This window comes from Equus caballus, chromosome 24 (assembly GCF_041296265.1).
Source record: "Equus caballus isolate H_3958 breed thoroughbred chromosome 24, TB-T2T, whole genome shotgun sequence".
Taxonomy (NCBI): Eukaryota; Metazoa; Chordata; class Mammalia; order Perissodactyla; family Equidae; genus Equus; species Equus caballus.
The window spans coordinates 49,534,899-49,559,668 of NC_091707.1; the positions used below are offsets into that span (position 1 = coordinate 49,534,899).

General features: G+C 55.2%; 1 protein-coding gene and 1 long non-coding RNA gene across 2 annotated transcripts; one reads left to right on the plus strand and one right to left on the minus strand.

Annotated features, from left to right (window-relative positions):
• Positions 1–9,504: 9,504 nt before the first annotated feature.
• On the minus strand, positions 9,505–12,458 carry LOC102148388 (uncharacterized). The gene is made up of 3 exons (XR_001379768.3): positions 11,847–12,458; positions 11,428–11,559; positions 9,505–9,811 (listed from the first exon to the last, which is right to left on the minus strand). It is a non-coding gene; the product is annotated as an uncharacterized lncRNA (long non-coding RNA).
• Positions 12,459–12,525: 67 nt separating this feature from the next.
• Positions 12,526–23,135, plus strand: CCDC197 (coiled-coil domain containing 197). The gene is given in 10 exon segments (XM_070249512.1): positions 12,526–12,673; positions 13,263–13,444; positions 13,447–13,468; positions 14,753–14,812; positions 16,968–17,093; positions 17,095–17,146; positions 18,626–18,736; positions 19,468–19,539; positions 19,878–19,994; positions 22,894–23,135. Coding segments are annotated over 10 exon segments (960 nt in total). The 5' UTR covers positions 12,526–12,659; the 3' UTR covers positions 23,098–23,135.
• Positions 23,136–24,770: the final 1,635 nt, after the last annotated feature.

A 24,770-nucleotide genomic window follows, 5' to 3' on the forward strand; every position in this document is an offset into this window, starting at 1 on the left:
TTCCTAGGTGGCGCTGCCATTCCTTACAACCTTGTCCTCTGCTTGATGAGGTGGCGTTGCCAGAGGTCCCAGAGTTCCAGAGGCTGGGAAGCCCCAGATCAGGGTGCTGGCAGAGCCGGCGTCTGGGGAGGGCCCCTTCGTGGCTTGTCCATGGCTGTCTTCCCGTTGTGTCCTCACTTGGCAGAGAGTAGCTTGGGAGGTTTTCAAGCAGTTCAGAGTTAATAACATCTTTTCTTTCATTTCTACAGCCTGGTGCAAGGCACACAGGGTGGGGGGCAAGAAATGAGGGAGGGGGGTGGATGGAGGGAGTGAGGGAGGAAAAGAGAGAGAGACAGCCGTCTCTGTTGGGAAACACTTGGGTAAAAGTTTGGGGTGGGTGGCTGTGACTCCCACCTCATTCTGGGCCTTCAGAGGAGGGGGCGCAGTTCTGTACAACAGAGGGAGAGGAGCTCGGACCCTGGAAGGAGGGCAGTGGGAGCGGGCCTTGTGGGGGCCAGCCCTGCCTACAGGTGGCCTTCCTACCTGCCTGCACTTCCCAGGAAGGTCAGGCTCCTGAATAACGGGTGTTGTAGATAGCAAGCCTACCCGGGCAGGGGTCCAGCCTAGGTGGAGAGAGCCAGCCCGGAGCAGGGGCCCTGGGTGGCTGGAGAACTGGTGGAAATCTGGGGAGAGGCTTGGACGAATGAGGGCCAGAGAATCTGACCAGCCGAGAGCCGACTGGAGCCACGTCTCGAGGGATGAGAGGCCCCGTGGACATCTGGCCACATCTGCTTGGCCTCCACTCGGTGCCTCTTCCTGGAGGACTGGAGGCCAGTGTGTGGCATCTGTGACAGCCCCCTGTCCCCACCTATCTATCAGGGAGAGTCCTCTGTAAGAATCGTTCACGGGAGAGAGCCCAACGGGATTCAGAAAGCCTGGTTTCCTTTTTCAGACCGTGCTGGCTGCCCCAATTTCTGTCAGATCCCTGCTCTGCCCTTCTGTGCCCGGCTCCGTGCCTGGCAGACTGACCAGGGCACCACCCGAGGTTTTTGCCCTCTGGCTTTTGACTTGGTCCGGCCAGTGGGAGGCACTGGTGGGAAGGACAAGAGAGAGGTCGGGGTATTTGTTTCTCCAGCTCCTCCTCCACTTTGGGCCCCAGTTCTGACAGCGACTCCATCCTCCTGTCGGGCCCACTTCTCACCATCATTTCCTCCCTTCCCCGCTCAGCCCTGGGTGGTAACAGCTTCTTGTTGCTGCCGGACTCTGGCTGCCTTGCTCTGTCTTGGTGCCCTTGACCCTGCCCACACTTCTGTGCCTTCATCGACTTCTCTTTACCCTTTCACACACGCCTTCTGTGTCTTGCTAGAGTCATCAGATAAAACACAGGATGCCCAGTTAAATTTGAGTTTCAGGTAAACAACAAATGCCCCTTTAGTATAAGTATGTCTCAAATATTGCAGGGGACATACTTACACTAAACAACTACCTGCTGTTTATCTCAAATTCAAATTTAGCTGGGCATCCTGTGTTTTTCTTTCTAAGTCTAGCAGTCCCACTTGCAGTGCCCTGACGTGTCCCTCAGGTCATGGAGCACTTCCAGCCACCTGACTGGTGGAACAGGTGGGTGTGACAACCCGACGCGGCAGCAGCGATGGAGCTGGAGCGAGGGGCAGCTGCCTTCTGCTGTGGCAGCGGGAGGCTTCCCTGGGGACAGGAGCCATAGCCTAAAGATGAGGAGATGAGGGGATTGACCCAGAGGTTTCCCCAGATGCCTGACATCAGCCCATAAAATGCCCCCAGGACCATGGGCAGAGACATTCTTTGTCCCTGCTCCCATAAGCAGGTCCTGACCATTAACTGTGATGTGCCGAATTCTCAGCATCAATTGTGAGGTCACAGCAGAGCCCTGAGGGGGTTGGCTACCAGGACAAGGACATTTGGAGAAAGGGTTGTTAGAAGGATCTGGAGCCCTTCTGTGGACTGTAAACTGGGTTTGGAGTCAGATTGAATTCACCTTCTGTCACCTCCTAGTTGTGTGACTCTGGGCCTCAGTTTGCTCATCCATACAATGGGGACAGTGGTTCCTATAGGGCAGTCTGCTGTGAGGTTAATTAATGATGCACTCATGGCACTCAGACAAGAAGGAACAGGGTCAGGACTGAACTGAGGTCTGCCCACCTGCAAGGCCCGGTCTCTTGTCCTTTAAACTAGTAAAGATTGGCTGCTGTAACAAACCTCAAAGCATACAACGGCTCAAGGACAATAGTATTGTTTCTCTCTAGAGAATCTACACACAGCTGGTATTCTTTTTGGGCAGCCAGACCCTAGCCCTGACAGGCTTCCTGGTACCAGGTGTCGTGCGTCACCCAGCACAGCCTGTGCCTCCAATCCTGGGTCCTGAGGCTGCCAGTCCCTCTGACCTGGGAGCAGGGTGTCTGGGTCTTTTCTGAGGACAGTCTGTCTGACTCAGTGCCTCTGGCCAGAGGATGGGCCTGGCCTTACCCAGGATGGGTGCCATTTACCCATGTGCTCATGCGGACTCTCACAGCCCTTGGCTAATTGCCATCTCTGCCCTGAGCTAACAGCTGTGCCAGTCTGCCTCTATTTTTTATATGTGGGATGCCACCACAGCATGGCTTGATGAGTAATGTGTAGGTTTGCACCTGGGATCCAAATCTGTGAACGCCAGGCCACTGTGAACTTAACCACTATGCCGCCAGGCCGGCCCCAGACATAGCCAGTATTCTTAATCAAGAAATGGCCTTCCTTCCACTGGTCACTCAGGGACCCAGGCTGCTTCTATGGGTGGCTCCACCATCTTATAAATGTGCGACTTCCCAGGTCTCCATGTTCATCCGCGTTCAGTGGAAGAGGAAGGAACAGGGAAATTCCACAGGGAACTTTCTATCAGCTGGGCCTGGAAGTGGCAGACATCACTGATCACATATCATACTGGCTGGCACTCAGTCACCTGGCTACTTCCAACTTCAGACAGGCTGAGAAACGTCTTCTAGCTCTGTTCTCAGAAGCAGGGGAAGCCAGCAGCCTCATCTGCACTTCCTGCCCCAGGAGATGATGCCACTGACAACATTCAGGAGAGTTTTCGAGAGTGTCCCAGGAGAAGGGAGCACTTGGATGCCCTGAAGAAATAAGCCATGATTCTTGGTTTGGGCCCCCTGGAGAGGACCCTGAGGCCAGGACTGAAGCTCACACTGTGTATTTGGGAGATGATCCCGCCACACATGGTAGAGGGGTAGGGAGGTGAGGCAGAAGAGAAGTTAGTTAATAAAGAGTGTGTTCTCAGGCCAGTTACCACGGTGGGGAGCTGAAGCTTAAACCTGCAGGGAACTCTGGGAGCCAGTGTGGAGCCGGGCCCTTGGATTTGTTCTATTAAAGGGGTGGGGGAGCTGGGGTATTTATACACCCCCATCAGTCAGTGGTGGAGGCCTGCCCCTGGGAGGGTGTTAATTCCCTGGCATTACGGCCTCCAGTGTGGCAAAGGGGGTTTGGGCAAGACATGCAGGTGGTGGCAGGTGGAAGCCCGGAGGTGTGCACGGAGTGGTCAGGGTGGGGGACCCGAGCAGGGCCTCATAGCGTCTGCTATACTCAGTGAATCCACAAGGGACACTCAATTCCCCTTGATTGGCTCCCTGAAGGGACAGGGCAGGAGTCAGCTCCCAATCTGCAGCTGTGTCGGTCACCTGTGCCCCTGCCCCGATGGCTCCCAGAAACAGAGTCACAGAGACTGGAGGCAGCTGCATGGCCAAGGGGTGAGCACTTGACTCGGAGTCCACTGATCTGAGTTGGAGCCCAGGTCTGCCACTCATTGTCTTGAGACCTTGGGCAGGTTGGCCATCTTCTCTTCCAACCTCAGTCCCTTCTCTGTTCACTTAACAACACTCACTGGGTACCCACTGAACACGTAGCCTTGCACCATGCTGGGCCCGAGGATACAGCTGAGGATGCAGTCACCGCCCAGCCCTCCAGGGCTCACAGACAGTTCTGGCTCTGCACTGTGGCTGCTTTGTGGGGAAAACAGGTCGGGTGGGGGTCTGAAAAGCAGAGAGGACTCCCAAGCCAGTCTTGGGAGGTAAATTCAGTTCCTTTGCAGCAGTATTTACTGAGCATCTGACCAGCCCATGTGCCTGGAGCAGGGGTCCCTACACTGGAGGCACCCACAGGTTCCTCTCTGTAAAATGGATGCGCTCACTGCTCCCTGATGAGAATGTGGTGAGGGGAGATGAGATTGGACTGCCCACGTGTACTGCAGGGCCCCAGACAAAATGAAAATGAAAGCCCTGTTCAAAAGTTATGAAGAGCAACAGCAGAGCACGAGAACAAGTGTTTCCAAGCACAGACCCAGTGTGCCTGTGCCTCCAGAAGATCCTGCTGCAGAAAAGACTTTGTAAACTGAGAAATGTGGGGTCCCCACGCCAGAAGTGGCGATTAGCCGAGGGCCGCGGGAGTCCGCATGAGCACATGGGTAAATGGCACCCATCCTGGGTAAGGCCAGGCCCATCCTCTGGCCAGAGACACTGAGTCACACAGACTGTCCTCAGAAAAGGTCCAAACACACTATGCCCAGGTCAGAGGGACCGTCAGCCTTCAGGACCCAGGATTGGAGGCACAGACTGTACCAGAACTGCAGGATGTGCTGGGTGACGCACAATGACACCTGGTACCGGGAAGCCTGTCAGGGCCAGGGTACTGGCTGCCGGGTCCCACGCATCCCTCACCCAGGGCAAATGCTGCTCAGAGCGTGGTGACCCCAGCAGGCTCAGCTGAGATCCCGAGGGGCCCTCCCAGGAAGCCCTCAGGATTTCATCTGGATGCAAACACTCCCCTGGCATTGGGATACCTGGAAGTGGGACAGACCAAATGATGGCCTTGCAAAGCACATTGGCCTTGCTCCTCATATCCAACCGGGGCCCTGGAGCCCTCACAATCTAGCCCCGAATTCTCAGCCTGACTCATAAGGTCTCTTCTGGCCCAGCCCAGATGTTCTGGAGGTCAGAGTCTGGGAGGGTTCTCTTCCTGGGGTCTCCTGAGGCTGCAACCAAGGCCTGGGCTCTCATCTGGAGCCCCTGGGGAAGCATCTGCCTCCAGACTTGCTCAGCTTGTTGGTGGAGTTCAGGTCCTTGCAGCCTCAGGACCAAGGCCCCGGTGTTCTTGCTGTTGGCCAGGGACTGATCTCAGCTCCCAGGGGCCTCTCAGGTCCTTGCCCCACGACCCTGCCATCTCAGCCGGCGAGAACCGCCCTTGCCTTGAATCCGTCTCACACTGCGAGGCTCTCAGACTCGCTCTTCCGCTACCAGCCGGAGAAGACGCTCTGCTCCTTCCGGGCCTGTGTGATCAGATCAGACCCGCTGGGCGATCTCCATCTCATGGTCCACTGATCCGTAACCTTCAGTACAGCTGCAAAATCCCCTTTGCCGTGAGAGGTAACATAACCACGTGTGTGATTGCTGCTCATATCCACAGTCCTGGGGCCCATGGGCAGGTTAGGATCAGGTCCCTCTCCTGACCCCTTCTCCTTGGCTCTCAAGACACCACAATCTCTCGGTTCCCCTCCTTCCTCACTGCCCCTCCTGCTTGGTCTCCTCTGCTGCATTTGCCCACCACTGCCAGCATTTTTAAGAACATCAGGGACTCCCCGAAAAAATCATAATAAAAAAGGGCTGGATCCAGGCCAGCCAGGGACCTGGCAGAAGCCATCCCAGCTGGGGACTCTCAGGGCCCCGCTTCGGCAGCTTGTGTCCCAGGGGCTGGGGCCTCGCCCTCCAAACTCAGTGTATAGAGTGACGGCCCAGGGTCAGGTAACCGCCCAGGAGATTTCAGAAAGTGCTGAGTTGCCCTCTTGTCTGCCGTGAGGGGGCCCGGCTGACATCTGGGGGTGAAGGGGGCGATGACCCAGATAGAACCGGCCTATTTTCCAGCTTGGCTGGAGAGTGTTCAAGAGGAAGCCTGGCCTTAACTAGAAATGTCTGTGGACCTGAAAACGGCACAAATGCTGGATCTGGGAGCGGACTCGCACCAGGCAGGGTAATAGTAATAACCGCAGTTTTGGTTTTTTTTTTAACACTATGTGCCAGGTGCTAACTTTGTGCATCAGCTAAGAGAATCCCCACAACTTCTTACGAGGTTGCTAACCCCATTTCACAGAGGAGGAAACAGACAGATTAAGGGACTCGCCCAAGGCCAGGGAGCTCACGACTAGAGAGGAGCCACAGAGGGACGTCACATCTGCCTTTAGTGTCCCTGCCGTGCTGAAATACGGCTTATCCGTCTATGCTCCAGCATTAATACGGTGCTTATAACAGCAAGAGACTCTGCGGGGAAGCAGTTGAACTACGGCTAAAGGAGGGACACTAGGCGAGGCTATTTGGACTCGACGTGAGGAAGAGCAGATGTTCTAGGGTCAGAGCGGTCCACAGGTGCACACGGCTGCCTTGGGAGGGAATGAGCTGCCTGTCACTGATTATATGCAAGTGAAGAGGCTGTTCTCACTTTCTGAGGCCCTGGTAATCACAGACCCTGTACCGAGCACCTTACCTAGGTCATCTTTAGGTACTCACAGCTCCATCACATAGGCACTGTTGTACCCAATTTACAGGTAAGGAAACTGAGACTCAGAGAGATTAAGTGACTCATGATGGTGAGCCAGCGATCAGTGGGGAGCGGTGACTAACGCCCAAAGCTGTGTGTCTGGACTCTGAGACTTTAGCAGGGACAATTGGGTCCCAGTCCCTGCCCTCATGGAGATCACATTCCAGGTGGGAGGAAGACGATCCAGAACAGTGAGTCCTAAGAGTGAGGGCCCGAACGGGGGCTTTGTCCCCGGGCAGCAGGTGGGCGAACCCCTACCCAAGTAGCACAGGTTTTAGGCAGGGAAATGGGGAGACTGGGTTCGCACTCTAAGGGGAGCTCTCTCTCTCCGGCGGCTGGGCGGAGATGGCCTGCGGGGGACGGAGAGGCAGGATGGCCAGCAGGGAAGACTGTAGCGTTGCTCCCCGCTGGAGAGATGGGGCTTGGACCAGGGTGGGCTAGCGGGTGGATTCGAGAGGTTTGGAGCCAGAACCAGCGGGCCTTGCTGAGACGCCCCCTGTTACTGAAGCTCAGAGCTGGGAGGTGACATGACCAGTGCCACAGGGCTGGGACACGGAGGACGTGCGATTTGAGCCCAAGTCTGCCAGGCCTCTAACCCCGTTCTGTTCCCTCCACCTCAATGCTTCCCCACGTTGCCGTGAAGTTTCTTCCTGGGGACCGAGAGGGAACAGCTAATGGCGGCCCCTTAGCCCCAGCTCCCTGTGGTCAGAGCAGCCCCGTCCCACCTCTTCTCAGAGGGCAGTTCCTCCAAGATATTGCGCGGTGGGAGTTGGGGGGAGCGGAGACATCGCCATCGTAGACACTGGAAGGCCCAGCCTCCATGGGGTGGACCCTGGAGCCATGGCCAATGCCTCTGTCCTCCTTCCTGGGAGGACTCTGCCCCGGAGACGCCCTCAGAGGGTTCCAGGACCAGCTTGGGTGTTCCCCCAGCTCTGGGCCCCAGTTCTGCGGTGCAGGGCGAGTGAAAGTAAGAACGGCGTGGCTGGTATGGGGGCCTCAGGGGAGCAGCGGCCACAGCACAGCCTCCTGGGCCCCGGGCTGCTCTGGGTTTTGCCTCCTCTGCTCCCCGGGCAGGAAGGAGGGGAGAGCAATAGATCTCTGAGGTTCTAGCCCAGTGGGGGAGGGGGTAAGCAGTGCCAGGTCTCAGCACAATTCCAGCAGAATCAACAGGCCTTGCTTGTCTTCCTTGCACCCACTCAGCCCCCACCCCACCTCCGGGCTTCACACAGTCCCCACCCTCCCCGGAAGCCACCTTTGCCAGCCAACCCAGCTCCAGGGCTCTTCTGCTTCAGCCCCTCCTTCTGTCAAAACTTGCTCTCAGAAAAGGGTCCATTGCGATCTTCTGGAAGAAGACAGAAGGAAGGAGCAGGAAATAAAAGTAAGGCTGATGAATACCTACTGTGTGTCCGGCACCGTGCTGCCTGTTCTTCTCAAAAATTTCTCAAAAAGCTACGATCATGTGCAAGTTTCCTGCATCCTCTGCCGCTAGGATAAGGCCCATGAAATTCCTCCTTACCCTTCTAGACTTTCTTCTATGCACGCACAGACAGGGGTTAGTTTTTAAAATGAGGTGATGCTAAGTGTTCTACATGGATTATCTCATTTCATCCTAGGTGCTATTATCTCTACTTTGCATTTCAGGAAACCCAGGCTCAGAGAGGTTATGTACTTTTCCTAAGGGCACACAGCTGGTAGCTCAGCCTGGCTCCCCAGCTTCACGCTGCATCCTGAGCATCACCTATGGCTGGGGAAGGCTGGCCTTGTCCCTGATGGGGGCATTTCGGGCTGCAGGGCAGGCAGGGTTGGAATTCTGGGCAGGAGGCCTTATCTGGCTCTCCTTTCTGCTGTGCCATGGACTTTAGCCCGGGGTCAAATTCCAGCCCCATGAGCCCTTGTTAAGGCTTTTAAAAAGGGACACTCTATTGCCATTTAATTGTGGCTCTGCCCTTGAAGCAGGCTCCCAGCTCCCAAGGTTCCCAGCTGTCGGTAACAGCCTTGCCTTGGAGTTGTGGCTCCCAAAGCCCAAGGGAGAGAGGCCGCCAGCGGGAAGGTCTGAGACCCGGGCCCCTCACCAGCCGTGTGACCTAGGCAGTCCCCGCCTCTCTCGGCCCTGGTCTTCTCTCTTCTGAGGTCCCTTTCAGCCCCACTGGAAGCCCACGATTCTTCCCCTAATCAGGGAAGGGGGGCCTGCAGCTTGCTGGGGGAGGGTGGGGTGGGGGAGGGGGAGGAGAAGAACCAGAGCGTGAAGAGGGCTCTGAGGCAGGTTGATGGGTTTGGAAGGGGGCCGGGTGGTTAAATGACATGGTGCGGAGTCCCTGGATGGGCGTTCATGGCCCAGCTCAGGCCTATGCCGTTGCGTGGGGTCCGTGCTCTGGAGAGCCCATATTTTATGAGCCCACGAATTACGTCACCAGCCCTGCTGCCGATCATTAGCCGTGTGCCCAGGCAAGTCACTCCACCTCCTAGACCCTCAGGTTTCTCATCTGCAAAGTGGGGCGATGCCTCCACCAGATTGGAGGGTTGTTTTGAGAATTAAACAAGAGACCTCAGGCCAAGAGCCAGGCAGTGGGAAGTCCGGGGTGTCTGGTGGTGTCTGGCGGTCCCTGGTAACTATGGTAACTAGGGCGGTGTCTCTTCAGGGCCTGACGGGGGAACTATCTCCAGAGCAGCTGGGGTCTCCCCCAGCTCTGTCCCAGGGCTCTCTGGGCACTTCACAGGACACTTCAGGCCAAAAATAAAATCCTGACTGGGAAGCAAATCATCCCACCAACCCAGAGCCCCCCTGCCTGTGGCTACATTGGGCCGAGTGGTTTGGGGTCCTAAGCTACTGGGAGATTAGTTACAGAGCCCCAAAGGACTGGTGACCCGCAAGTGAGTCCTCTTGCCCGGAGGCGCGCGCGTGGATAGAACGAGACTGGGTTCAGAATAGCAGAGCAGAAGCGTTATTCACCCATCAGTGGATGGAGGAGGCCTAAAGCACCTTCTCCCAGAAGGGCAGGTGAGCCAGGCTCTTATGGGATGTGCAGGGGGAGGGGTCTCCACGTCGTCGCTGGGGCAGGAGCACTTGGGGCATGCGCTGACCTTCCTTTCCTGCACATGGCACCTTTGGCACACGTTTCGTTTTGCGCAGGGCACCCCATCGCCATCTTGGACCTTTCTGGTTGGGACCGGTTCTGCCGTTGGCCACCTGGCATTGTTCTGCCTTGGTTCCTATAAGCAAGCACAACTTAAAAACAAAAATTAGATGTGGGAAATGTTTTAGGGACTTCCCGGGTGACAACTAGGTTCTGAGGTTTTTGACCCTGGGAAGAGAAGAGGGTCTGGCGAGGCTGCTGCAGCATCTGCTTTCAGCCGGGGGGGGGGGGGGGGGGGGGGGGGGGGACGGCCGTCTGTCCTTCACGAATGAAGTCCCAGAGGTGCCCGGAGGTGCTAACCGAGTGTCGCCAAGAGCAGCCGCCCTGTTCTGTGTTACGTATTGCAAGACCCCCGTCGACCCTGCTTCCAAGTTCTGGCAACTCAACCTCCTGGACGTTTCTGGAGTCCCGACTTCCTGGATTAATCTCTCAGCTCAGTAATATCCCAACAGAGAGATTTTTTTTTAGCCCCCCCAGTACATAGTTGTATATTCCAGTTGTGGGTCCTTCTAGCTCTGCTGTGTGGGACGCGGCCTCAGCATGTCCTGATGCACGGTGCTAGATCTGCTCCCAGGATCGGAACTGGCGAAACCCTGGGCCACTGAAGCTGCACACGCAAACTTAACCACTTGGCCACTTAACAGTGAGATCTTGGGCAAGTTACTACACCTCTCTGGGCCTCAGTTTCCCCCTCTGTGAAATAACAGCTTTGACCAGGTGGGTGTGTCATATTAAATTAATCCCTGCGTGGAAAGTGCCTAGAACTGTGCTGACAAATGTCAGACACTACAGCTGCTGGCCTCCCTGCGGCACCTCCACTCTGAGCCCCAGCGCGCCCTCCAAAACGCCAGTGTGACCATGCCACTCCTTCAGCCGAAACTCTTCAGCCGCTGCTTGCCCTCAGAATAAAGCCCAGACTCTGGCCTGGCTTACCTGAGCCACCGTAAGGTGAGCCCCTGCTCAGCATCCATTTCCCCTTCTCCAGCCAAGGCCCCGGATTTGCTCTGGGACACCGCCAGTCAAGCCAAGGGGCGGGGACATGACCCAGGCTCAGCCAATTGGACACGCTCTCTAAGGACCTTGCTTCTTGAGGATGGAGAGGCGGATGAGAAGGGGTTGGGCAGGGTTTGTTTTGGGGGTATCCCCCTGAGTCCCTGCTTCCTGGATCTCCTGGGCTGCCCGGGGCCCCTGTCCTCTCTGAGCATGGGTCTTCAGTTTTTCTTCTGATTCTGTCCCTCCCTCGTAGCCTTCCGCGATGCCCTCTTTGCCCAGAGTGGCCTGGTCAGTGTCTGTTGCGGGCAACCAGAGAGCCCGGCCCATGCACTCCGGCTCCTGCTGACAGCTGCTCCAGCCACACCCGAACCGCTCCCTCTCCCACCTTCACCTTCTGCTTCCAAGGATCTGCCTACAGTTCTCACAGCCCGTGCAGGCTCTTTTGTGTCTCTGAGCTTTTGTCCCCACTGTTCCTTCTGCCAGGAGTGCTTTTCCCACCTTCCTTCTCGCTCACTCTTATCCTCAAGAATCACCTCAGACATTGTTAACTCGGGGGACTTCCTGCAATGCTCCTGCCCACCCCCACCCCAGGCTGGCTCTGACCCTCTGGGTAACCCTAGACCCTGGGCTTCTCTCCCCCTGCACCAGCCCTCCCTGCACACGTGTCCTCCCTCCCTCACCTGGACCCAAGGTCAGGGCCAGGCCCACTACTCACTTTCATGTCTCAGCTGCTGCTCTGGAACCATGGAGGGTCAAGCAGAGACAGCTCCCTTGGGACCTGCTCAGGCACTCCCGGGCCGGCACAGACTGAATCCATTGCCCACTGATGAGGGGTGGTGAGGGGTTGCTGAGGAGTGGGAGATGGGGGAGTTGTCCCAGAGTCACAGTGAGCCCACCCCCTCGCCTGCCCTTGCCTGAGCCTTTGATCCAGCCCCTGCCCCTGCCCCAGCCTTTGATCTGGACCCTGTCCCAGCCTCCTTCATAGCCCCTGCCCCAGCCACAGACCCAAGCTTTGCTTCTGCCCCTGGAGAGGCCCTGGTCCAGCCCCTCCCTCATCCCTGGCCTTAGTCCCTATTCCAGCCCCTGCCCCAGGCTCCTCCCTCCACTTTTGTCCTCACTTCGGCCCCTCCTTACCCCCAGCACGCTTCTGAGTGAACCCCATCCCAAGGCTGTGATGCCCAGGCTGCCCTCTGAGGAGGCCCTGGCTCTGACTGAATGGGGGCCTTCACTGGGGAAGGCCTAGCCAGCTAGTCGGGCAGTGCATGGGGCAGGAGTGTCAGCGGTGGGCACAGGCCCCCAGCTCCAAGAGCAGGTAACAGGGCCAAGCCATAAGGCAGGAGCAGGTCCCAGATTTAGGTCCTGGGGGGTCCTTCAGCTTGGCGCCTCCCCTGCCCTGGGCCAGCCATGGTCCCGAGCCATGGGAAGGTTGCTGAGTGCCCCAGCTGGGAAAGTGCCTGAGCTTCAGCCCCCCAAAATCAGGTAGAAGGAGGTAAAAGGGGGAGTCCCGGGACAGGCCAGTGGGATTTTGGCGGCCCACAAAGTGGGGGCATCAAGAATGACCTCCACTTCAACTACAGATGGCCAGCCTTGAAAGAAAGGACACAAATAGCCCAAGTCTCCCCTGGGGTCACCAATGCCTCTATCCCCATCTTCCTGGGAACCGAACCAGGGAGGCGGGGGTGGGGAGGGCCACAGGACCACGGATAATCTGGCCCTCCACCCACAGGTGGCTCCTGCAATGCAAACATCATGAGGACAGAAGCCAGCATTGTGATGTCACAGCCTGGCTGTGGTTTTGTACTCCTGGAGCTGTGAGTGAGTCAGCTGGGCCTCTACCTCCTCCCCAGGCTCATGGACCCATGTCCGATGCTCGGGTCTGCAAAGGCTGACCAGTAACCCCTCACCTTCTCGCCCTGCTCCTCCCACTTCCTGGGGCTGGTCCAGAAGATGGCCAATGAATGGTGTGCTTAGGGAGACTTTCTTCTCTTGGCCATAACTGGGAACCAGACTTAGGCGAGTGGCCTGGGAACTCTTTGCAAGGCTGTGTTGAAACTGCCTGTTAACTAGGGCACCTTCCCAGCTTGACCACGAGCTTATTCGAAGTATCTGTCTCAGTCTCCACTCTAGCTCCATAAGCTCTGTATACACTCAGAGCACGTGATGTTGTTAAATGCATAAATGGGTGGAGGGTTGGGTGGTAGAGAGAGATGACAAAGGTGCCCCCTCCCTATGCCGGCTGCTTTCTGAACCAGCCCCCAGCTCTGACCCTAGGACTCCTTTCTGAGTGCTGTTGGAAGCCAGCACCTGTTGGAAGTCCCAGGTGTCTTGATGCCCTTGGGACTTGGCAGTGATGGGGCCCTCCCAGCTATGGGGTGGCGAGGGCTATAGTGCAGCTACAGAACATCACATTTGTTCCCTCCAGAGCTGGGGGCACAGCTCAAAGGCCCAAGACTTTGGATTTAATGAGCCCCAAGTCCACATCCAGTCCTGCTTTATGTCCTTGAGCCGGTCACAGGCCCCCTCTGAGCCTCTGTTTCCTTTTCCACAAAGTGGGAATGTAACCCGGCTTCTGAGGACTGTCGGGGGCATCAGAAGAGACAGCTGCAGCCCTGATTGTGGCGGTTACCACCCATCTTCCTGCCTAGCCTACGTGGCTGGTGTCATGGACACAGACCAGGGGGCTGGCTTGAGCAATACTGGAGACAAGGACGGGGACCTCCAGGTGCTGTTACAGGACTCTGTCAGCTCCAGGCCAAGTATGAGTTGTCCCAGGCCCCACCGTGCCCTCTGCCCCAGCCCAGGGCCACCCGCAGTGGGCTAAGTGGCTGGGACTCAGCAAAAATGCCAGAGGAGGCCAGGCCAGGGAGTGGACCAGAAGTAGAGTGACGCCTGGAAGTAGTTGGGAGGGGCAGCTGTGGTGAGGGGGCTGGGCTCCTACCCTTTGACCTCAGCCCTTGGACCCGTCCTGGCCCTCTGCAGGTTTAGTCTCCCATTACGAAGGCGGGACTGTAGGTGGCCGTCCCTCTGCACCTGTCAGCTCGGCCCCTCTAAAATCAGCCTGCGAGGTGGCCACCCTGGCTCTGAGTGGAGACCCCGGGTCATCGCCCTCCAGTGGCCCTTCAATTTCCAGCTGCCCACAGAAGCCTGAATTAGATGCAAAAGGATGTGTCTGTGAGCACGTTTATGGAGAAAAGTTCCAATTCCTGTTAGATTCTGTAAGGGTTTCCAACCCCAATAAGGTTTAGCACAGCCACGGTTCAAAGGGCCCTGCGTGGTATTTGTGGAGAAAGACAATTTTTCTTGTATTTTTCGGGACAGTATGGATGAGAAAATGGGGCCCGAGAGGCAGAGTGGCTTGCCCTAGGTCACTCAGTGGTCACTTGGAGATACCCAGCAGCTGGCCAGGGCAGACCCTCTCTGCCCCCTGCGCCTGACCACAGGCCTTGACTGGACCCGGAGCAGGTGCCCTCCTGGACACTCGGCCTGCTGAGGGGTTCCCGCATGGGTCACGCACGGCTGGGCAGCATTACGCGGCCGCATCCCCTCTGGGGGCTGCTGGAGCCCTGACCACAGACTGAGTGCTCAGTATGTGCTGGGCGCCCCAGGCGTGGTCCAGCCAGCCTGTAAGGGAGAGTCTCTCATTACCCCCATTACAGATGGGCTTCCCAGGCACAGAGAGGTGAAGCACCTGGCCAGGTCCCCAGCTAGCAAGGGCTCACGCCACCCCCTACCTGCTCAGCCTCCAGGAGAGGCTCCGCCAGCCCCCCGTGCCAGAAAGACCATGCTCCACTCTGCCCCATGCCCCTTCCTCGCAGCCTGACCACTGGCATCTCTTTAACCTGTTTTTGGCTCAGTTTGCTCAGCAGTAGAATGGGGGCAGAGAGACTGAAGTCAGTGGCCCACTGATGGGGGGAGTGGCCGGCCTGGCGCAGGTCTGAGCCCAAGATCCACAGAGAGTGGCCTCACAAGGGGTCCAGACCTGGGAACCTCCAGACCAGTGCTCATGGCCAGCTCTTGCCACCCCTGGAATGTCTCTACAGGCAGAGGAAGCTGCAGAGAGAGGTGGAGAAGCACAAGCTTTTTGAAGACTACCGTTTATGGTCCTTGAGAAAATCCCCAAGGGTATGTAAGTAGCTTCCTCAGAAAGCTCTCTGTAGCCACCTCCCGGCCGTGGGCCTGGGGCATGGCCTGCGACCTCTCTGAGCCTCCAGCTCGAATGCAGAATGGGGATGCACGCAGGCCACCACCGAGGTTGAGAGGGACACAGGCGCCAGCCAGCCTGCCTGGGGAGCCAGCGCTCACCGTGGGGCCTGTGACACGTTCTCAAGGTCTTTGTGTCCTCATCAGCACAATGGGAACCACACCAGTTGCACGGCTCAAATGAACTCATCCTTTGTGAGCAGGGAGCGCAGGGCCTGGTGTCCAGCTGGCACCTGGTAAATGTCAGCTGATACCATGATTATTTTGTCTTTGGCGTTGGTTTTTGTTTTGCTATTTTTTCCAGTTTTATTGAGATATGATTGACATACAGCACTGTGTAAGTTTAAGGTGTACAGCACGATGACTTGACTTTCATATATTGTGAAATGATATAATGTTTAGTTAACATCCGTCATCACATATAGATACAGAAAAAAAGAAAAAAGTTTTTTTCCTTCTGATGAGAACTCTTAGGATCTACTCTCTTAACAACTTTCGAATATACCACACGGCAGTGTTAGCTGTAATCCTAATGTTGCACGTTACATCCCCAATACTTTATCTTATAACCGGAAATTTGTACCTTTTGGCCGCCTTCCTCGAGTTCCCCCCTCCCAGCCGCTCACATCTGGCAACCACAAATCTGATCCCTTTTTCTGTGAGTTTGATTGTTTGTTTTTTAGATTCCGCGTAAAAGTGAGTCACACAGTGTTTGTCTTTCTCCATCTGACATTTCACTTATCATAATGCCCTCAAGGTCCACCCATGTTGTCACAAATGGCAGGGCTTCCTTCCTTTTTTATAACAATAATATTCCATTGTACGTATATACACCCCAACTTCTTTATCCATTCATCCATCATGGACACTTAGGTTGTTTCCACGTCTTGGTGTTTTGCTATTATTACCTGAAATTACACGGATATCTGAAATGGGTCTTCGTGTTTTGTTTTATCATGATTTGTACCAGAGTTCACTGTTACAAGTACTGGAAGGAAACCCCTTAGGAAAGGGAGGGGAGACAGACATATGCATTTTTCTTATCATCGTCGCTATTATTATCTCAACATCATCAATAAAAAAAATAACTATTACCATTTACTGAGTATTTACTCTGTGCTAAGCTCTTTAGTAAATCCCTTTTACCCCTCCGTATGAACTTCTAAGAAATATTTTACCCAGGCTCAGAGAGGTTAAGAAAGTTGCCCAAGGTCACCCAGCCAGGAAGTAGTGGGGCTGGGTCTCAGACTCTGGTCTGACTGCATTGCCTCTGCTCTAAGTGCTTTGGAGCTGTGGGAGCCCCAAAAACTCTGCCCTGGAGGTCAGGGAAGGCTTCACGGAAGAGGTGGTCTCTCATGGGGCTCAAATGAGTTCAGCAGAGGGGAATGGCATTGCAGGCAGAGGGAACAGGCTGGAGCATAGGCCCTGCATGGTGGGGTTGGGGACGGTGCACTCGAGCACCAGAACCTGGCAGGGGGCTGCTGGGAGATGTGGCTGGAAGGTCGAGCAGCACCAAGGAGCCTTGAGCACCGAGCCAAGGAGGGGTGCAGGGCTCCAGGCCCAGCATGGGGCTCGAAGCAGACCCAGTGCCCAGTGCTGCTTCTGGCAGCTTCCTGGCTGGGGGCCTTCCTAGGTCAGCGACTCAACCCTGTTCACCCATCCAGACTGAGCAACCTGCAGGGCTGGGACCCTGTCCCTCAGGACAGCAGCAATTGCTGTCGCCTTCTTGCAGGCTCTGCCAATCAGCCGTTTCTCCTCACGGGACGGTCTCAATCCAGAGTCCGTGTCTTCAGGCGATAGGCAGCCTGTGACATGTTGAGGCTTCTCCTGAGGAGGCTGGAGGTGGGTCCTGGGGCCAGACCCTGCGGGACCAGTACTACTGTCTGGGAGCAAGCCCTGCACGGATGGTCTGGCTCCTCTCAGCTTTGGGGCTCCTGCCAGAATTCTGGGGCAAGAGAACAAGTCCCACCCACCTCATTAGAGTCACCCACTGCAGGGGGCAGGGCAGTGCCGGTCTGTCTGTGCCCAACCTCTGCCATGGCGCTGTCTCTGTAGGCTACACGAAGAGGAGGAGCCAGAGGCCCTGGTGGAGGCCCTGGAGGAGGCCCTGGTGGAGGCCCTGGTGGAGCACTGCAGGCTGCTCTTCACACTCAGCCAGGACATCCAGGTGCATCTGGAGGCCTGTCCACCAGAGCCTGGAGTCTCCAGAGGACGGCCACAGGGCTCTTATTCCGGTAACAGCTGCCTGAAGCCTGACTCCTTCCCCTCGGCCCAGAGAATCGGGGGCATAGGGGCCCCCTCACCTTGTCACCCCCAGGGAGGGCTGGAGCAGTGATGGGCTCCTGAGAGAATCTGGGTGGGCTGTCACTCCAGAGCCTCATGCTGTATCCCTTTCTGTCCCTTCTGCTGGCTGACTCAGGGTTTCTCCTGAGGGAGGCGCAGCTTATGCTTTAAAGGTGTTCATGCGTGGTAGGAGAGCCGTGAGCTCTGGATTCAGACAGACTGGGTTCAAATTCCAGCTCAGCCTCTGAGTAGCTGCATGACCCTGGGTGAGTTTGTACCCTCTCTGAGCCTCAGTTTCTTCATCTGTCAAATGGGTGCAATGCAACCTTGCTGGTAGGTTGTTGTGAGACACCGAATACAGACGGTCTCGAAGTACGTGTCCCAAGGAGTCATCTCTCTCTTTCCTTTATGGTTAGTCTCATAATAAATAGAACTTTCGCCAGCAGGAGTGGGCATCCCATGCAGAAGAAACTGCCCCGCACAGGCATGGCATGATGAATTTGCAGGTTGCAGCCGGGGCCTGGGGACACAGAGGGGAAGGGGACGGAGAAGAAGGCTGACCGGTGGGCTGATTCTTGCAACGGACCTTTGAGTGGCGTTTGCAGCCAGTCTCTGCCCCCTAGTGGCAGCACTGAAAACCTACACATTTTGTACCTTTTTTCCCTTGGGGAACAGGGACCCTTTAAGGTTGGGGAACTGCGAGCAGTGTTTCACATGCTTCATCTCATGTAAATCTCACCCCAGCACTTCAATGTAGGTGTTTTTATTCCGGGGGCTGAGACCAGGGAGGTGAGTGACGGGAGCATGAAAGCACAAGGTTGGATCCCAGCTTTATTTAAAATGTTAATACTTTGTTCATCATGGATTGTTTTGTATTAACTTGGATTTTTAAAACACATTGCATTAAAATATTTTCTTAATTACTGAGTTTTTGACACCCCCTTAAATTTTGCACCTTAGTTCAGTCCTGACATTCTTCCCATCTTCTGGTGAGGAAACTAAGGCTCAGATAAGCAAGGACACTTGCGTATGTCCTGTGTCTCCAAACACACCCCCGGGTCCTGGCGGGGAGCGTGCCCTGTGCAGCCCTGTGCCCCACCCGCCTGGGCCATAGAAGGCCTTTTGTAGCCTCACTCCCTGGCATCCTCCCAGCAGCACCCAAGGCCGGAAGGGCACAGACTTGTGGCTTTGGTTATGGCGAGGAAGACAGGGCTCGGCGAGCTGAGTCAGGATTCAAACCCCGGCAGCCTGGACATGCCTTTTCCTGCATCTCCTGGTGCTTTGAATGGCCCTGACCACCCAGAACTTTCCCCTCCTCTCACCCCCATTACCGCTCAGACCACCCTGAGCAGTGAGCTCCTCGGGACCAGACCCAGAGCAGGTGCTGGGAGGGCTTGCTCACCAAGGTGACCTAGCCCCTGTCACCACAGAGCCTCCAGACCCGGCTGTGTCAGCTGCCGAAGAGGTGTCACCACAAGCAGGAGCAGCAGTGGCAGTTGGAACATGGTGTCACCTGCCAGGAAGACATGGGCAGCTATAACGTGAGTCCAGTCAGCTGGCTAGGGGGTATGGGTGGGGGCAGGGGCTGGGGACTACCGTCTCCTCGATAATCATCAGCCACCAACACGCCCACACACACACACACCCCGCTTACCCACTTACCTCTCCTTGGGGATGGCTGGCTGTCAAGGGGCTTCTCTAAGATGGGGCAGATGTTCCTTTACAGATGGGGAAACTGAGGCCACAGATAGTTGAGGACCGAGCTCTACCAAGAATCTGAGCTGGGAGCCCCGGGCCTAGTCCCATGGCCCGGCATGTGCACTCCTGAATATTGGTTTACTTTTTATCCCTGTCTATTTCACAGATGAGAAGAGTGATGCTCAGAAAGACAAGTCATGGCTGAAGTCCTTGACCCGGGGCCAGAGTTTCAGGGCTTAATCGCTTGAGCTGTTCCTTACTAGCCTTGGGAATGTGGACTAGTTACCCTTCGGACCCCTGGATCCTCACCGTACCCAGAGTCTGTGCCCTTCCGGCCTCAGGGGCTGCTGAGAGGACATGGGGAGCAAGGCCCGGGGCCCAGGGCTGTGCTGGGCACGCCTCACCTGGACAGGGTGCGGCCAGCAAATGTAGGACCTTCTCAGGCCCTGTGGGGTCCCTGTTTGGAAGACATGAGGGTTGTGGGGTCAGTAGGCTGCTGACCTCCAGCCGAGGGACTTAGAGGAGGAGCTGGACTGGACGCATCTACAGAGCCCTCTGGGCCTTTCTCTTTAAGGTGGGAAGTAAGGCTGCTGAAGGTGAACGTGGCCCCGGGGGCCAGAAATCCAGGACTCCGACTCTGCCGGAAGTGAGGAGTTCCTCCCTGCCCCTTCCCAGCCCCACCTCAGTGTGGACCACAGATGTCTCCAGCCAGGGGGACCCTCTGGGAAGTTAGTCTGTCCAGTGTCCCTCTTTGCCCAGAGGATGCTCAGGCCCTGAGGTGGGGAGGGACTCCCCCAAGCCCCTTTGGGAGCGGAGCACAGGGCAGGATGAGAAGGTGGCTCCTGGCTCCAGGATGCTTCTCTGGCCTGAGTGAGCTGGAGACGGGGTCAGCGGATGCTGGGAGAGGGCCTGAGCCTTCCCCTCCTCCTCTGCCTTGCCCCTCTCCTCCTCCCCCACCTCCTCCTCCCCTGCCTCCTCCTGCAGAACCAGCAGCTCAACTACGTGCAAGTAGCCCTCAACAGCATGGCCCAGCAGTGCTGCTGCTCTGCCCACGGTGTCCTCGAGAGCATGGGCTTCTTCTCCAAGCTCGACCTGATTCAGGTGAAGACGCCCCACTGCCTAGGCTGGCCTCCGACCCAAGCCCGTCCTGGGTCTCAGCTCATGTGCCTTTGTGGTTAGCGGCCCTCTTAGCCTCTCCCTCCGTGGCTGCATGGGCTCCTGGTACAGTTGGTCTCAGGGTCTTTATTAGTCTCTCAGCAAACATAACGAGCACCCATTAGGGGCAGGGTCCGAGGGGGTTGTAAAGGCATTCTTGCCCTGCCTGCTCTTCATGTGTAGCCTCACCCTGGCACATCACACACACACTCACACACACGGTGTACACACTCATACATTTACACGTGCTCTCTGCACACTGAGCAATACACACGAAACATACACGGACACACTTGCAAACACACCAGGACGCACACAGGTGTGGTCACACATTTACACACATGTGCATGCTGGAAGGGGACATTTCAGTGACAGATGGAGCCTCTACACAGGGTCCTCAGTTTATACTTCAGACTCTCCGTCAGGTCCACTGAGCTTCCCCTTCTCACCGCCTGCACCAGGACCAACAGAGAACCCGGGATCAGACAGGCTTCCACTGACAACAGACCATGTCTTTTTAATTTTCAATAATAGCTTTATTGGGCTATAATTCACATACCATAACATTTACCCTTTTAAAGCAGACACTGCAGTGTTTGCATTACAGTCAGAATTGCACAACCATCATTAGCATTTAATTCCTGCACATTTCATCACCCCCCAAAAATACAATTTGTGTCTGGCTTCTTTCACTTAGCATGTCTCCCAGGTTCATCCATATGGTAGCAGGAATCAATACTTCATCCTTTTTATGACTGAATAATATTCCTTTGTATGGATAGACCACATTTTGTTCATCCATTCACCGGTTGATGGACATTTGGGTTGTTCCCATTTTTTGGCTATTATGAATGCTGCTTCAATGAATATTTATGCAGATGTTTTTGCGTGGACATATCTTTTCAATTATCTTGGGCATGTACTTAGGAGTGGAATTTCTGAGTCATGTGATAACTCAATGTTTGACATTTTGAGCAAATGCCAAACTGTTTTCCAAAGTGGCTGCATAATTTTTCAATCCCATGATCAACATATGAGGGTTCCAATTTCTGCCTATCCTTGTCAACACTTGGTATTGTCTGTCTTTTGTAAATTAGCCATCCCATGGGTGTGAAGTGTTGTCTCGCTGTGGTTTTGATTTGCATTTCCCTGATGATTAGTGATGCTGAGCGTCTTTTCATGTGCTTCCTGGTATTTGTGTATACTCTTTGGAGAAATGTCTATTCAGTTCCTTTGCCCATTTTTTAATTGAATTGCTTGTCTTTTTATTTTTGAGTTGTAAGCTTTCTTTATATATTCTGAATTCAAGTCTCTTATCAAATATGTGATTTGAAAATATTTTCTCCCATTCTGTGGGTTGTCTTCACTTTTTCAATGGTGTCCTTTGAAGTACAAAAGTTTTAATTTTGGTGAAATCCAATTTAGCTATTTTTTCTTTGGTTACTTGTGCTTTAGGCGTCATATCTAAGATACCATTGCCTAATCCAAGGTCATGAAGATTTGCACCAGATTTTCTTGTAAGAAGTTTATAGTTCTTGATTCATTTTTGCCGAATTTTTGTATATAATATGAGACAGGGGTCCAATTTCACCCTTTTGCATAAGGATCTTCAGTTGTCCCAATATTTGTGGGAAAAAAAATTCTTTCCCCATTGAATTGTCTCCTCACCCTTGTCTACTATCAATTGACTGTAAATGTGAAGGTTTCTTTCTGGACTCTCGGTTCTATTCCGTCTATCTATATGTCTGTCCTTATGCCCGGACCACGCTGCCTTGATTACTGCAGCTTTGTAGCAAATTCTGAAATTGGGGAGTGTGAGGGCTCCGACCTTGTCTTCTATTCTGAAGTTGTCTGACTCTCCTAACAGGCATGTCTTGCATCATTCGTGGAAGTTCGGTGGCTGGGTGGGTTTCAGGCATGGTGTGACCCAAGGCTCAGTGGCACCATCAGGGACTTGCCCTTTCCACCCTCTCCTGTCTGCCATACTCAATACTGGCTTCCTCCTAGGTTGTAATTTGCTTCCTCACTTGAGGCAGGTCCAGGGAGAAGGTCAAACACAGGATTCGGGGTCCCTCTGGAGTACTGGGGGGGGCGAGTCCCTTCTCCAGTGTTGTCCAGTAGCAACAGTCAACAGTGAGCAAGCCTGGGTCTTAGTTGAGTGAATTCTCACATGAATTTCACAGGCTGTATCAGGGCTGCTCCGTGGCACAGCTCCGGGGTCACCGGCCATGTGGAAGGCCACATAATTAACATTCCCTGGGGCATATCCTTTGCGTTGTGATATGAATGATGTAACTTTGAGTAAGGGCACTTTTGTCTAAATAGTTACAGTGTATTAATTTCACCTTCTTCCCAAGAGAAAGGAAAAAATTACACAGTGACGTCAGGGCGTCCCAAGGGTCTCCCACAACAATCACTCACTCAAGACTCACTGAGTCACCTGTGTGTGCTTGGCCTTGTGCTAGGTAAAGAGTCGGAGGTGGGAGGAGGTCACCTGATCCTTAAGAAATGAATGCCTCTTAGAGAGGGAGGCTGGGGGCAGTCAGGGTGGGCTTCCTGGAGGAAGCAGTGAGAGGAGGCAGGCACCCACATTCAAGAAGTCACACAAGGACCTGAACTCTGAGTTATCCAGCTCTGCCACTGCTGGGCTGTGTAGCTTCAGGCAAGTCACTTAACCTCTCTGAGCCTCAGTTTGATCGGTTTGATCATTGGCATTGATACCATGTCCTTCACAGGGCTCTTGTAAGAGGAGATGTAAGTCACCTTTGATGGTGCTTCGGTCCCTGGGAAGTGGTGTCCAGGGCCCAAAGCCCTGTCTGGTGAGAGAGCTTTCTTTTTCTCCCAGGACTTTATGCTGGACAAAATGGAGACTGTGAGATCTGTCTCACTGCTCGTGGAACCCAGAGTGTGCTGGTCAGGGGACAGCCGTGAAGACCAGGGACTCAGAAGATACCCCAGACCCTTCAAGAAATGTCCAAAGAGCCCGGATTCGATCCCCAGGACCCCCTTTCCCAGCACCCAGACCTCAGAGTGCTCCAGCCTGTGCTGACCCCACTGCGGCCACACTGGCAACACGACCACCTCCTTACCTGCTTGGCCTCGTTTTCTTACCACCACCCCTGAGTGGGTGGGAGCAGGCCCGGGGGAGTGAGAGGGCCAGCTGGGGTGGGGAGCTGCTGTTCCCCATGTCAGAACATGTCGGGGGATTGGCAGGCATCACGGGGGCGCTGCCTCGGACCGTGGGTGAGAGAGACAGAGGTTCGCGAGGTGGAGGCAGCAGCCGGGTGGGAAGTCCAGGTTGGAGACCCGTGCCCGGGAGCTGGGGCTGCATTTCTGCTGTCGCTGATGGGTTCATCTGAGACCGCGGAGCACTGGATAGATGCCTGGCTGCTGGGAATGTCCGAGTCACAGACAAAGAGCCACCCAGAGCCACAGCATGCGTGAGAGCTAGCCTGGCCCACAGCAGACTGGGGTCGCAGCAGACCGGGGGCACTGGATTTGGAGGGGGCATCTCATCTCCTCACGGTGCCCAGAAGCTCAATGCCAGCTCAGTGCCTTCTGCCCACCCCAAGCGTCCCCAGAGTTACCGGGAATGAATGCTACTGTCAGGGAGAACTCGGCAAGGCAAAGCCCCTCTCTGGGCTGGTTTCTCCCCCGTAAAGTTGGGTGAGAGGGTGTCTAAGGGAGTCCCGTCTCAGTTGGACGTTCTTAGGTTCAGGTTGGAAAACCTCAGTCTGCGTGGAAGGCACTGGCTTGGTTTTATTGTGCCACTCGGGTAAAATCATCCTAGCAACCCCTGAAAAGAATTCCCCTCTGGGGGTTACTGACGTTAATTGATTTAGGGAAAAGTTGAAAGTTAAGAGCAACTGAGGAGCTGCGAATAGTGGTGAGCCAGCAAGTTAACTTTCAAAACGATGCTGCTATTCAGTCAACGAACACCACGGGTCTGCTGTATTCTAGATGCTGTTGGGAGATGGCGGCGAGAGGCTCAGAGGGAGGGAGGGTGGGGGGCTGAGCGGGACTTGGCCACTGAATTAATTAGGGAAGCTAAATATAACGAAGAAGGCTGAGTGTGGCCAGGTCTTAAGAGCAGTGTGAACAAAGGAGAGCTGTGGAGGGAGCGCTGTTTCGAGTTTCTGATCTCACGGGCCTTTGGAGCAAAGAGGGCATCTTGGAGAAGGCTCGAGTCAGATTTCAGAAGGGAGAGGTTGGAGGAGGCCGAAGAAAGGGAAGGAAATACAAGGGTGGGGACTTCCAGTTTGGCTGGAGCATGAAGAACCTGGTGGGCAGTCTGAGAAGTGGGGCTGGGGAGCCATGGGCGGGGGTCCCAAAGGCCAGCCAGAGGCCACACACGGGGGTGTCTTAGACCATTCAGGCTGCTGTGACAAAAATACGATAGACCGGGGGGCTTAAACAGCACACGTTTATTTCTCCCAGGTCTGGAGGCTGGAAGTCCAAGATCCTGGCGCCGGCACATTCTGCGTCTGGTGCGGGCTCACTTCCTGGTTCATAGATGGCTATCTTCACAGGGTAGAAGGGGCAGGGAGCTCTCCCTGGTCTCTTTCATAAGGACACTAATCCCATTCGTCAGGATCCACCCTCCTGACCTAATCACCTCCCAGAGGCCCACCTCCTAACACCAGCACATCAGGGGTTAGGTTTCAACACAGGAATTTTGGGGGGACACAGGCCTTCCATTGCAGACAGCCTCTCACATTCACA